The sequence below is a fragment of the Stegostoma tigrinum genome, chromosome 6, assembly GCF_030684315.1.
Source record: "Stegostoma tigrinum isolate sSteTig4 chromosome 6, sSteTig4.hap1, whole genome shotgun sequence".
Lineage (NCBI taxonomy): Eukaryota > Metazoa > Chordata > Chondrichthyes > Orectolobiformes > Stegostomatidae > Stegostoma > Stegostoma tigrinum.
Window position 1 is genome coordinate 112,955,497 of NC_081359.1, and position 13,215 is coordinate 112,968,711.

A 13,215-nucleotide genomic window follows, 5' to 3' on the forward strand; every position below is an offset into this window, starting at 1 on the left:
CTGCAGATGGTGGCTTTGCAGTCGGCCGCTACGTGACCTGACCTACCACAGGCATGCCAGACTCTAGGTTGCCCTGCATAGGTCAGGTAGCCCTTGCTCCCGCCGATCGCGATGCTGGATGGTGGGTGTACGACGTTCCCGTCCGCGCCCATCCTCAGCGTCACCTTGACCTGCCTCTTACTGGTCCAGATGCCAAAGGGGTCCATGATGTCAGTTAGGTCCCCTTCCACCTTCACATACCTTCCAAGGAAGGTTAGGACATCAACTGCTGGCACATGCGGGTTGTACATGGGTACAGTCACCATACGGCTCCTCTGCGCTGGCATCACGAACAGCGGGACAGCGGTCAATACAGAGAGGGGGCCCTCAACTCCTTTCTCCTTGAAAACCTCCAGGAAGCGCTCGCAAAGCTTGGCACTCCGGAAGGTCACATCGTAAAAACCTCCTTCGGGGAAATCCTGCAGGCAGTAAATGTCCGCAGCAGCAAACCCACAACAGTCTAACAGGACCCTCTTCACGAAGAAGGCGCGGTCCACAGGTGCACCTTCATCCACCTTCTTTACGGAAACACGGATGGTGTTCTGGACCCCCAACCTGGGGCACGAGCACTTGCCGCAGCCATCGTTGCAGGTTGGCTGCTCCCCTGAACCAGCATTAGGCCGAAGCCAGCATTAAGATCCACTGGTCTCAAGGGTGCACAGCCAACCCGACGTCTTCCTTTCACCTCCAAGACAGTGCTCTCCTCCTCTCGGTCCACAAGAGAGTGGGTCTTTATTGTGTTCGAGATGTAAGCTGGTTCACTGAGCTTGAAGGTGTGTTTTCAGATGTTTTGTCACCATTCTAGGTAACATCATCAATGAGCCTCCGACGAAGCGCTGGTGTTATGTCCCGCTTTCTATTTATCTGTTTCGGTTTCCTTGGGTTGGTGATGTCATTTCCTGTGTTGGTGATGTCATTTCCTGTTCTTTTTCTCAGGGGATGGTAGATTGGTTCCAAATCAATGTGTTTGTTGATGGAGTTCCGGTTGGAATGCCGTGCTTCTAGGAATTCTCGTGTGTGTCTCTGTTTGGCTTGTCCTAGGACGGATGTGTTGTCCCAATCAAAGTGGTGTCCTTCCTCATCTGTATGTAAGGATACGAGTGATAGTGGGTCATGTCGTTTTGTGGCTAGTTGATGTTCATGTATCCTGGTGGCTAGCTTCCTGTCTGTTTGTCTAACACCAGCGCTTCGTCGGAGGCTCGCTGATGATGTTACCTAGAATGGTGACGAAACGTCTGAAAACGAACCTTCCAGCTCAGCGAGCAAACTCACATCCAGAACCTCAACCTGAGCTACAAATCTTCTCAAAACTCGCTAACTTTATCAACTATATTCTCAACCTGACCCACCACCTTCAGTAACAACACCTTTTGGAATGGTACCCATTGTTTTGTATTTTCTCTCCATGCCCACTGAAAAAAAGTGAATTGCTTCAAACTTTTTATTAAATTGCACCTGATACATACCCACTAATCCACCAGGCTACCTCTATCCTCTTTGCTTCTGTCATTATCCCCCTCACAGTTCCCAATGCTTCAAACTGTTTCATCACTGACAAGTTCTGAAACTGTGTCTTATACGTCAAAACCTAGGTCATTAATATTTCATCATTTTGTGACACGTAACTCAGGTATCGCTGGGAAAAGGCAGAGTTTGTCAAAGCTTTTCATCGTGCACTTTTCAGGACATTCACAGGAAATACCTGTACAAAGATTGTGAAATACTGTATATGAAGACAATGCTAATTGACTGGCAAGTGGATTCAGATTGAGATAAATATTGCCATGGAGAATGAACCAGTTTACGAGATGATTGACAGTAAACTGCCATTGTTAGTTGTAATTTAAACCAGGCAGTTTAACTCCGGCATTGCCATGAGGAATGAACCAACAGAACAGCATGCTGCGATGCTAGTTTTTCAGCACTACATTCCAAAGCTGATAAATCATGTCAAACAGCATGTTCCTTCAGCTGCTTGCACCAGACAAGATACTGAGTGTATCCAGCCAGTGTGCAGTTACAACATAGTGTTTAACATGGTAACAAGGTGCGGAGCTAGATGAACACAACGGGACAGGCAGCATCAGAGGAGCAGTCTAACATGAGATTTGATTCTGCATTTGGACAAGTTTTGCTGAATAAACCTGAATATGTGCTGAATTAGAGATAATGGGAACTGCAGATGCTGGAGAATCCAAGACAACAAAATGTGAGGCTGGATGAACACAGCAGGCCCAGCAGCATCTCAGGAGCACAAAAGCTGACGTTTCGGGCCTAGACCCTTCCCTCTTCCGCACCTGCACAGGCCCCAAACCCCACCTCTTCCTCCGGTACATTGATGACTGTATCGGCGCCGCCTCTTGCTCCCCAGAGGAGCTCGAACAGTTCATCCACTTCACCAACACCTTCCACCCCAACCTTCAGTTCACCTGGGCCATCTCCAGCACATCCCTCACCTTCCTGGACCTCTCAGTCTCCATCTCAGGCAACCAGCTTGTAACTGATGTCCATTTCAAGCCCACCGACTCCCACAGCTACCTAGAATACACCTCCTCCCACCCACCCTCCTGCAAAAATTCCATCCCCTATTCCCAATTCCTCCGCCTCCGCCGCATCTGCTCCCACGACAAGACATTCCACTCCCGCACGTCCCAGATGTCCAAATTCTTCAAGGACCGCAACTTTGCCCCCACAGTGATCGAGAACGCCCTCGACCGCGTCTCCCGTATTTCCCGCAACACGTCTCTCACACCCCACCCCCGCCACAACCGACCAAAGAGGATCCCCCTCGTTCTCACACACCACCCCACCAACCTCCGGATACAACGCATCATCCTCCGACACTTCCGCCAGCTACAATCCGACCCCACCACCCAAGACATTTTTCCATCCCCACCCCTGTCTGCTTTCCGGAGAGACCACTCTCTCCGTGACTCCCTTGTTCGCTCCACACTGCCCTCCAACCCCACCACACCCGGCACCTTCCCCTGCAACCGCAGGAAATGCTACACTTGCCCCCACACCTCCCCCCTCACCCCTATCCCAGGCCCCAAGATGACATTCCACATTAAGCAGAGGTTCACCTGCACATCTGCCAATGTGGTATACTGCATCCACTGTATCCAGTGTGGCTTTCTCTACATTGGGGAAACCAAGCGGAGGCTTGGAGACCGCTTTGCAGAACACCTCCGCTCAGTTCGCAACAAACTACTGCACCTCCCAGTCGCAAACCATTTCCACTCCCCCTCCCATTCTTCAGATGACATGTCCATCATGGGCCTCCTGCAGTGCCACAATGATGCCACCCGAAGGTTGCAGGAACAGCAACTCATATTCCGCCTGGGAACCCTGCAGCCTAATGGTATCAATGTGGACTTCACCAGTTTCAAAATCTCCCCTTCCCCTACTGCATCCCTAAACCAGCCCAGTTCGTCCCCTCCCCCCACTGCACCACACAACCAGCCCAGCTCCTCCACTCCACCCACTGCATCCCAAAACCAGTCCAACCTGTCTCCGCCTCCCTAACCGGTTCTTCCTCTCACCCATCCCTTCCTCCCACCCCAAGCCGCACCCCCATCTACCTACTAACCTCATCCCACCTCCTTGACCTGTCCGTCTTCCCTGGACTGACCTATCCCCTCCCTACCTCCCCACCTATACTCTCTCCACCTATCTTCTTTTCTCTCCATCTTCGGTCCGCCTCCCCCTCTCTCCCTATTAATTCCAGAACCCTCACCCCATCCCCCTCTCTGATGAAGGGTCTAGGCCCGAAACGTCAGCTTTTGTGCTCCTGAGATGCTGCTTGGCCTGCTGTGTTCATCCAGCCTCACAATTTGTTGTCTATGTGCTGAATTATGCTGACAAATAATTTAGGATTGTCAGTCAGGCTCACAAAGTGTATTGTAAGCTACATATTTTAAGACTCAGGCCCTGTTCTTTGCTGACAGAATGAATATGTACCTCCACTGAGGCTGTTTTACCTCAACAAAGTAGGTGACAGCCATTTGCTGGTTCATTTCTCAAGTCAATGCCCTGGTCAGTGTGAGTCAACATCAGAGTAATGTGTAACAAAACTTGGCCATTAACTCCAAATTAATGGACACATTCGCTTGGCAACATCTCCACCAATCATAGTTCGCTTTGGTAACATCTCCACCAATCATAGTTCACTTTGGCAACCCAGCAGCACCCACCTCTCATAAGGTATAAATGTTGTTTGCCCCCTTAAATTTCCATTCTAACAAAATGTCCTGAAATTATGTTAAGGTGCATGATTTATATCTATTTAAATGTCATTTATTTTGGATTTTTAAGCTTTGAACATATAAGATTTCTATGTGTCTGAAGGGGGTTAATGATTAATTTGGAAGATGTTCTGCTCCTGTGGTGATTTATTTTAAATCACGGAGACTTCCTGGCGAATAATGAGAATTTGTTTACATTGGAAGAGTTTACAAGGGAACAAAATAAGCAGAGGCATAGATTTGAATAGAAGAGTCTGAATTCTTTTGGGCTTTGTAGAAAAAATGTTCTTTATTTTCAGTCTGGGCAAAGTTTGTAGAAATCTTGACTAATGGTCGATGTGTAAAATAGTTGCTCCTAAAACAGAGAGCTGGTTTTGGGAGATTGAAGACACTGGGTTATTGCTGTCTAGAGTTTCGAAGGATGCAAGATTATTGTACTTAGACAACCAAAGTTCCTGACAGGACAGTTCCACCTCTAGAACATAGAACATAGAACATTACAGCGCAGCACAGGCCTTTGGGCCCTCGAAGTTGTGCTGATCTGTGTAACCAATCTGAAACCCATCTAACCTACACTATTCCATTATCATCCATATGTTTATCCAATGACCATTTAAATGCCCTTAAAGTTAACGAGTCTACTACTGTTGCAGGCAGGGTATTCCATGCCCTTACTACTCTGAGTAAAGTACCTACCTCTGACATCTGTCCTGTACCTATCTCCCCTCAATTTAAAGTTATGTCCCCTCGTGCTAGCCATCTGCATCCGAGGAAAAAGGCTCTCACTCTCCACCCTATCTAACCTGCTGATGACCTTGTATGTCTCTATTAGGTCACCTCTTACCCTTCTTCTCTCTAACGAAAACAGCCTCAAATCCCTCAGAGATAATGGGAACTGCAGATGCTGGAGAATTCCAAGATAATAAAATGTGAGGCTGGATGAACACAGCAGGCCCAGCAGCATCTCAGGAGCACAAAAGCTGACGTTTCGGGCCTAGACCCTTCATCAGAGAGGGGGTTGGGGTGAGGGTTCTGGAATAAATAGGGAGAGAGGGGGAGGCGGACCGAAGATGGAGAGTAAAGAAGATAGGTGGAGAGAGTGTAGGTGGGGAGGTAGGGAGGGGATAGGTCAGTCCAGGGAAGACGGACAGGTCAAGGAGGTGGGATGAGGTTAGTAGGTAGATGGGGGTGCGGCTTGGGGTGGGAGGAAGGGATGGGTGAAAGGAAGAACCGGTTAGGGAGGCAGAGACAGGTTGGACTGGTTTTGGGATGCAGTGGGTGGGGGGGAAGAGCTGGGCTGGTTGTGTGGTGCAGTGGGGGGAGGGGACGAACTGGGCTGGTTGAGGGATGCAGTAGGGGACGGGGAGATTTTGAAACTGGTGAAGTCCACATTGATACCATATGGCTGCAGGGTTCCCAGGCGGAATATGAGTTGCTGTTCCTGCAACCTTCGGGTGGCATCATTGTGGCACTGCAGGAGGCCCATGATGGACATGTCATCTAGAGAATGGGAGGGGGAGTGGAAATGGTTTGCGACTGGGAGGTGCAGTTGTTTGTTGCGAACTGAGCGGAGGTGTTCTGCAAAGCGGTCCAAGATGACATTCCACATTAAGCAGAGGTTCACCTGCACATCTGCCAATGTGGTATACTGCATCCACTATACCCGGTGTGGCTTCCTCTACATTGGGGAAACCAAGCGGAGGCTTGGAGACTGCTTTGCAGAACACCTCCGCTCAGTTCGCAACAAACAACTGCACCTCCCAGTCGCAAACCATTTCCACTCCCCCTCCCATTCTCTAGATGACATGTCCATCATGGGCCTCCTGCAGTGCCACAATGATGCCACCCGAAGGTTGCAGGAACAGCAACTCATATTCCGCCTGGGAACCCTGCAGCCTAATGGTATCAATGTGGACTTCACCAGTTTCAAAATCTCCCCTTCCCCTACTGCATCCCTAAACCAGCCCAGTTCGTCCCCTCCCCCTCTGCACCACACATCCAGCCCAGCTCTTCCCCCCCACCCACTGCATCCCAAAACCAGTCCAACCTGTCTCTGCCTCCCTAACCGGTTCTTCCTCTCACCCATCCCTTCCTCCCACCCCAAGCCGCACCCCCATCTACCTACTAACCTCATCCCACCTCCTTGACCTGTCCGTCTTCCCTGGACTGACCTATCCCCTCCCTACCTCCCCACCTATACTCTCTCCACCTATCTTCTTTTCTCTCCATCTTCGGTCTGCCTCCCCCTCTCTCCCTATTTATTCCAGTTCCCTCTCCCCATCCCCCTCTCTGATGAAGGGTCTAGGCCCGAAACATCAGCTTTTGTGCTCCTGAGATGCTGCTTGGCCTGCTGTGTTCATCCAGCCTCACATTTTATTATCTTCAAATCCCTCAGCCTTTCCTCATAAGACCTTCCCTCCATACCAGGCAACAGCCTGGTAAATCTCCTCTGCACCCTTTCCAAAGCTTCCACATCCTTCCTATAATGCGGTGACCAGAACTGTACGCAATACTCCCAAGTGCAGCCGCACCAGAGTTTTGTACAGCTGCAACATGACTTCATGGCTCAGAAACTCAATTCCGCTACCAATAAAACCTATCACACTGTACGCCTTCTTAACAACCCTATCAACCTGGGTGGCAACTTTCAGGGATCTATGTACATGGACACTGAGATCCCTCTGCTCGTCCACACTACCAAGAATCTTACCATTAGCCCAGTACTCTGTATTCCTGTTACTCCTTCCAAAGTGAATCACCTCACACTTGTCTGCATTAAACTCCATTTGCCACCTCTCAGCCCAGCTCTGCAGCTTATCTATGTCTCTCTGTAACCTACAGCATCCTTCGTCACTATCCACAACTCCACCGACTTTAGTGTCATCCGCAAATTTACTAACCCAAAATCTGTGGATAAGAAGTTCCAAAATACATTTAATACTATACATTAAGGCTCTGTGTTATTAGACAGAGTATATTGGCATGGGCAGAAGATTGGCTAACTCACAGAAGACAAATTTAGGATAAGGGGGGCATTTTCAGGATGGCAACATGTAACTAATAGAGTGCCACAAGGATCAATGCCAGGGCCAGAATTATTTACAATTTATATTAATGACTTTGATGAGGAATCATGAGCACTATCACCAAGTTTGTGGGTGGTACAAATATAGATGGGAAGGCACATGGTGAGGATGACACCAAGAGACTGCAGAGGAATTTAGAGACAACAGGTGAATGCTCAAAAACTGTGATCTACCATGATGTCTAAGTAGTCAGTTGAAGGTGTGAGTGAGGACGCTCTCTGGTAATAGGTTTTACTTAAGGCAAAGTTGCATTATTATTTCAATGATTACTGCTGTAAATAAAGTATAACAGTGAGGTGTGTACTCCCCTGCACTGTGTTTTTATTACTCAGTGTGTGTTTTTACATTGACTGTGCGTACCTGTGTGATTATCTGCAATGTTTTATTAGTCAGCACACTCCTAGTCTCATAGGGGCTGGTTAATAAAATATTTGTTGTACTAGCACAGGAAACAGCCCAGAAAAGGTTCACGAGGCTGAAACCAGATATGGAGGAACTGCCTAGTGAGGAGGGATTCAGTAGGTTGGCCCTGTGCTCATTAGAATTTAGAAGAACGAAAGGTGGCCTTATTGAAACATACAGGATCCTTAGGGGACTTGCAGGATAGATGTGGAGAGTCTGGGACCAGAGGGCATCATTTCAGAATAAGGGGTTGCACCTTTAAGACAGAACTGAGGAGAAATTTCTTCCTTAATTGGGAGTGAATCTACGGAATTCTTTACCACAGAGGGCTGTCTCGGCTGAGATAGACTGTTTTTAATCAGGAAGGGAATCAAGGCTTATGAGAAATGGCAGGAAAGTGGAGTTAAATGATTATCAGATCAACCATGATCTCATTGAATGGTGGAACAGACTCAGTGGGCTGAATGGCCTACTCCTGCTCCTATATCTGATGGGTTTTTTGGGATGGCATGGGAAATGGTATTGAGGTAGGTGCTCACTGTTGCATCGAACAATGCTTCCTATGTTTATTTGACAGATGGATGGTGTGGCAAAGATTGCACCAGTAGTTGCTCTATATGCTGGAGACCCCAAACTCGCTCAGTATGTGGAGGAGGCAGTCCGAGTCACACAGGATGACAATCTGGCCGTGCAATGCAGCATCGCAGGTAGGTGTCAGTCCTGGGCCCTCCCATCCTATTTAATCAGGTTTCTTGCATCAAGGTAGGGTGCCATCAGAGCTCAGGAGGTCCGCACCAAAGTAGAGATCTGCTTTTCTGAATTAACAGGAAGCTTGGATTGTTATTGTTCAATAATCACAGGCCCAGAAATGCTGCTTATTTTCCAATATCTCCAACCAGGCACTGAAACTCACAGTCCCTGTTTCCAATTATAGTCAGGTGGGAAGTGGCTATGAGGAATGCAGCCAGAAAGTAAAAACACAGTGTGGAGCTGGAGGAACATAGCAGGCCAGGCAGCATCAGAGGAACAGGAAGGCTGGTGTTTCAGGTCGGGACACTTCTTCAGAAAAAGGGAGGAGGAAGAGACCTCAGAAATAAATAGAGAGGAGGGATGGGGCTGGGGAAGGTAGGTGTGATGGTGATAGGTGAGTGCAGGTAGGGAGTGGTGGGAGTTGGTCAGGGAGGGGGGACTAGCGGATAGGTGGGAGAGAAGATAGACAAGTCAAGAAGGCAGGGATGAGAGGATGAGTTGGACATGGGATGGCTTAAACAGGGAATTCACCAGTTTTAAAATCCTCCCCCCCCCCGGCGTCATTCCAGGTCCAACCCTCCCTCTCATCCCCACTTCCTTGACCTGACATAACCTGTCCATCTTCTCTCCCACCTAACCCCCCACCCACCTCACTGACCCATCCCCTCCACTCCCTACCTGAATTCACCTCTCACCATCCCACCTACTTTCCCCAGTCCCACCCCTCCTCTCTATTTATTTCTGAGCTCCCTTCCCCGTCCCCATTTTTGAAGAAGGGTCCCGACCCAAAACATCAGCTTTCCTGCTCCGCTGATGCTGCATGACCTGCTGTGTTCCTCCAGCTCCACACTGTGTTATCCCTGACTCCAGCATCAGCAGTTCTCGCTGTCTCTGGCCAGAAAGTGATGCTGGGTTTTCAGTTCAAACCAGTAACGGGTTTAATTTTTTTTTATTAAGAACTCTGAAACCAGAGCATTTATTAACAGAATGAAGCCACAAGGTTCACTGTTGAAATAAACTGAATTTTACTGAATAAAGAATCAAACAACAAGAACAGTAATAACAGCACTCTGTTGTACACAGTCAGTTATCTTCAAACTGTTCACTTATTCCCTAAACCACATTTTTAAACTGAGATTTCCTTCTATTTGCTTCAGGGATGTGGGGACAAGATGGGTTTGACAGATATGAGGTTAAGGGATCCAGGGAGAAGGTATGTTTGAAGAAAGTGAGGTCATGGATACAATAGAGGTTTGTTTGCTGGACCTGGTCCTTCAGAATGTGATGCAGTGGAGGTATCACAGTGTCACCCCCCACACTTCACACCACCCATACACCATCCCACAGCCCCACACATCACCCCTCCCTCTCCACCCCCCTCTCCCACTCCTATAACACAAATCTAACCCCTTTCCAACCCTCCACAGCCGCTGCCATTCTGGAGGAATTCATTCTTCACCCCCCGAGGGAAGCATTTCTGGAACAGATGAGGGATCGACTGGAGCTGAGTGTCATTACCAGCAGGTTACCCGAGATCCTGCAACGGCGCAGCGTGGCACACCGGGAGATGGTGCAGCAAATTGGCAGCTCGTGCGGTATGTCTCAGGGATTGGGGGGGAGGGGGAGCATCAGGCAGGAGCTGGATCAAAACTGCTGTCTGACGTCTCTCTGCTGAAGTGAAATGGGGGCCTGTTCACTTACTGGAACCTCCTGGCACCTCATATATCTGGAACTATAATCTTAAACAAGGAAGAGATGCCTTTGGGATAGTAAGAATTGCCAATGATCCCTTTGGTTTGTTGGATAGAGTCAAACTCCAGTGTTTGTTTGTTTTCTTCATACACCACTATATAGAACCTTTTCTGATGAGGTGTCTAGGCCCGAAACGTCAGCCTTCCTGCTCCCCTGATGCTGCTTGGCTTGCTGTGTTCATCCAGCTCTACACCTTGTTATCTCAGATTCACCAGCATCTGCAGCTCTTACTATCGCTGTGTAGAAACAAACTGCTTTAGTGACTTTGTACTTGTATATGTATACTTTTGTGTTTTTGAAATAAAAAGGAGGAGGAGGGAGCCCAGGTGGATGAACGGAAGGGGGGGAGGGTAGATCAGGAAGGAGGTTAATTGAGGAAGGAGTTGTTCAGGGAGTGGGAGGGGATCAGTCGGTGCTGATTTGCCCGAATGGAAACTGTAATCACGCTGAGAAAGGTCAGAGCTCATGGCTGTCTATCAGAATGATAGTGTCTGCTCAACTTTACCCACTTTAACCCCCAAACAGAAAATCATTACAACTAATGAACCTAGCTGTTAACATTGTGTGTAACTGTAACTTCAACTGTAACAATTCGCTCTGAGCAGTTATTACTTTTGAAAGAGTCCTTTGGAAGACCTGTAGTAGGCCTTAATGCTGCAGACAGTGTACCCTGCTGGGTTTCTGGAGCAGTGAAAGACGGTGTCTTTTAAAGTGAAGGATGGGGATACAGGCGAACATTTCTTGTCAGAATCTCAGACAAGTGTTAACGGGTTTGGGTGATCAGAATCAGACAGAGGAAAAACAAATTACTTCATGTTTCCTCAACTTGTCCAGTTTTAAAATTCCTGTAAAAATGTGATGTGTGGATGTTGAAGAATATGCAAGAATAATAGAAGGGATCAGTGAGAATCTGTATAAACTATGGGAGAATGTCATCTTGTGCTAATTTTAACTCCTCAATTAGCGCAGGATTTTAACAGGGTCATTGCCATGAATCTGAAGGAATGGGGTAAGGACAGAAATATTTTCATTGTATAGATTAAACAATAGGCAATAGACAATAGGTGCTGGAGTAGGCCATTCCCCTTCGAGCCAGCACCACCATTCATTATGATCATGGCTGATCATCCACAATCAGTATCCTGTTCCTGCCTTATCCCCATAACCCTTGATACCACTATCTTTAAGAGCTCTATCCATCTCTTTCTTGAAACTATCCAGAGAGTTGGCCTCCACTGCCTTCTGGGGCAGAGCATTCCATATATCCACCACTCTCTGGGTGAAGAAGTTTCTCCTCAACTCATGTTCTCTGTTCTGAAGATTGAGTGATTAAATTCAACCTTTCTACAAGAATATATAATAGGTTAAAAGAGCAATTTTTCCCCAATTCTGGAGAAATGAGTAGGAAATTGGGACTTGAGACATCAGTGATATTTCTGAGTGATGATGGAGGGGAATTTGCCAATGCGGTGTTTGGAGAGAAGTTTGACAATATAGTGAGTGTCACAGTGATGAATATAACAGCACAAGGTCCTTTCAGCAAAAGGCTCCAAAAAGTTCCTGTGGGGATAATAAAAGATGAACTGACCAGCCAGATGCTGTCTCAGCACTTACACTGCCAGTGGTGTTTCATGCAAAGCACACAGTTTGGGTGCTAAGCCAATGCAAACAAAAGCTTCTTTAAAAATCTAAAAAGGATGAGAAAGTCCTCAATATTTTGGCCTCAACCACTTTCTGTGGCATTGAATTCCACAGGGCTTCCACAGAATTCCACAGGGCTTCCTTAGAATTCCACTGGGCTTCCACAGAATTCCACTGGCTTCCACAGAATTCCATAGGGCTTCCTTAGAATTCCACTGGACTTCCACAGAATTCGACAGGGCTTCCACAGAATTCCACAGGGCTTCCTTAGAATTCCACTGGGCTTCCACAGAATTCCACTGGGCTTCCACAGAATTCCACAGGGCTTCCACAGAATTCCACTGGGCTTCCATAGAATTCCACTGGGCTTCCACAAAATTCCATAGGGCTTCCACAGAATTCCACTGGGCTTCCATAGAATTCCACAGGGCTTCCTTAGAATTCCACTGGACTTCCACAGAATTCGACAGGGCTTCCACAGAATTCCACTGGCTTCCACAGAATTCCATAGGGCTTCCTTAGAATTCCACTGGACTTCCACAGAATTCGACAGGGCTTCCACAGAATTCCACTGGGCTTCCACAGAATTCCACAGGGCTTCCTTAGAATTCCACTGGGCTTCCACAGAATTCCACAGGGCTTCCACAGAATTCCACTGGGCTTCCATAGAATTCCACTGGGCTTCCACAAAATTCCATAGGGCTTCCACAGAATTCCACTGGGCTTCCATAGAATTCCACAGGGCTTCCTTAGAATTCCACTGGGCTTCCACAGAATTCCACTGGGCTTCCACAGAATTCCACAGGGCTTCCTTAGAATTCTACTGGGCTTCCACAGAATTCCACAGGGCTTCTACAGAATTCCACTGGGCTTCCATAGAATTCCACAGGGCTTCCTTAGAATTCCACAGGGCTGCCATAGAATTCCACAGGGCTTGGATCATGAGCCCCTAATACTGATTTCCACAGTTTTCAGGAACAACCTTTCTGAATCTTCCTTATCTAGTCCTGCTGGACCAATAAGTCAACTGGAGCTGACATAAGCGAAGCATGAGTGGAGAGTCTACAGCATAGAAAAAGGCTCTTCAGCCCACTGTGGCCACACTGATCAAAAGCATTCTAATCCCATTTTCCTGCACTGGGCCTTGCATGCTTTGACATTGCATGTTCACATCTAAACACTTCTTCCAGTATTTCTGCCTCTTACAGGCAGTGAGTTCCAGATTCCTATCATCCTCTGGGTGAAAAAGAGTTTCCTCACATCTCTTTTAAGCCTCTTGCCCCTTACCTTAAATCTATAGC

At 47.7% G+C, this 13,215-nt stretch overlaps 1 protein-coding gene across 2 annotated transcripts in view; it reads left to right on the forward strand.

Moving 5' to 3' along the window:
• Positions 1-13,215, forward strand: part of selenoj (selenoprotein J) — a 112,380-nt gene that overhangs the window by 29,730 nt on the left and 69,435 nt on the right. For both annotated transcript variants that reach the window (XM_048532091.2, XM_059646899.1), the window contains 2 exons: positions 8,349-8,478; positions 9,949-10,116. In XM_048532091.2, coding sequence (XP_048388048.1) covers positions 8,349-8,478; positions 9,949-10,116 — 298 coding nt within the window. The remainder of the gene's footprint in view (positions 1-8,348; positions 8,479-9,948; positions 10,117-13,215) is intronic.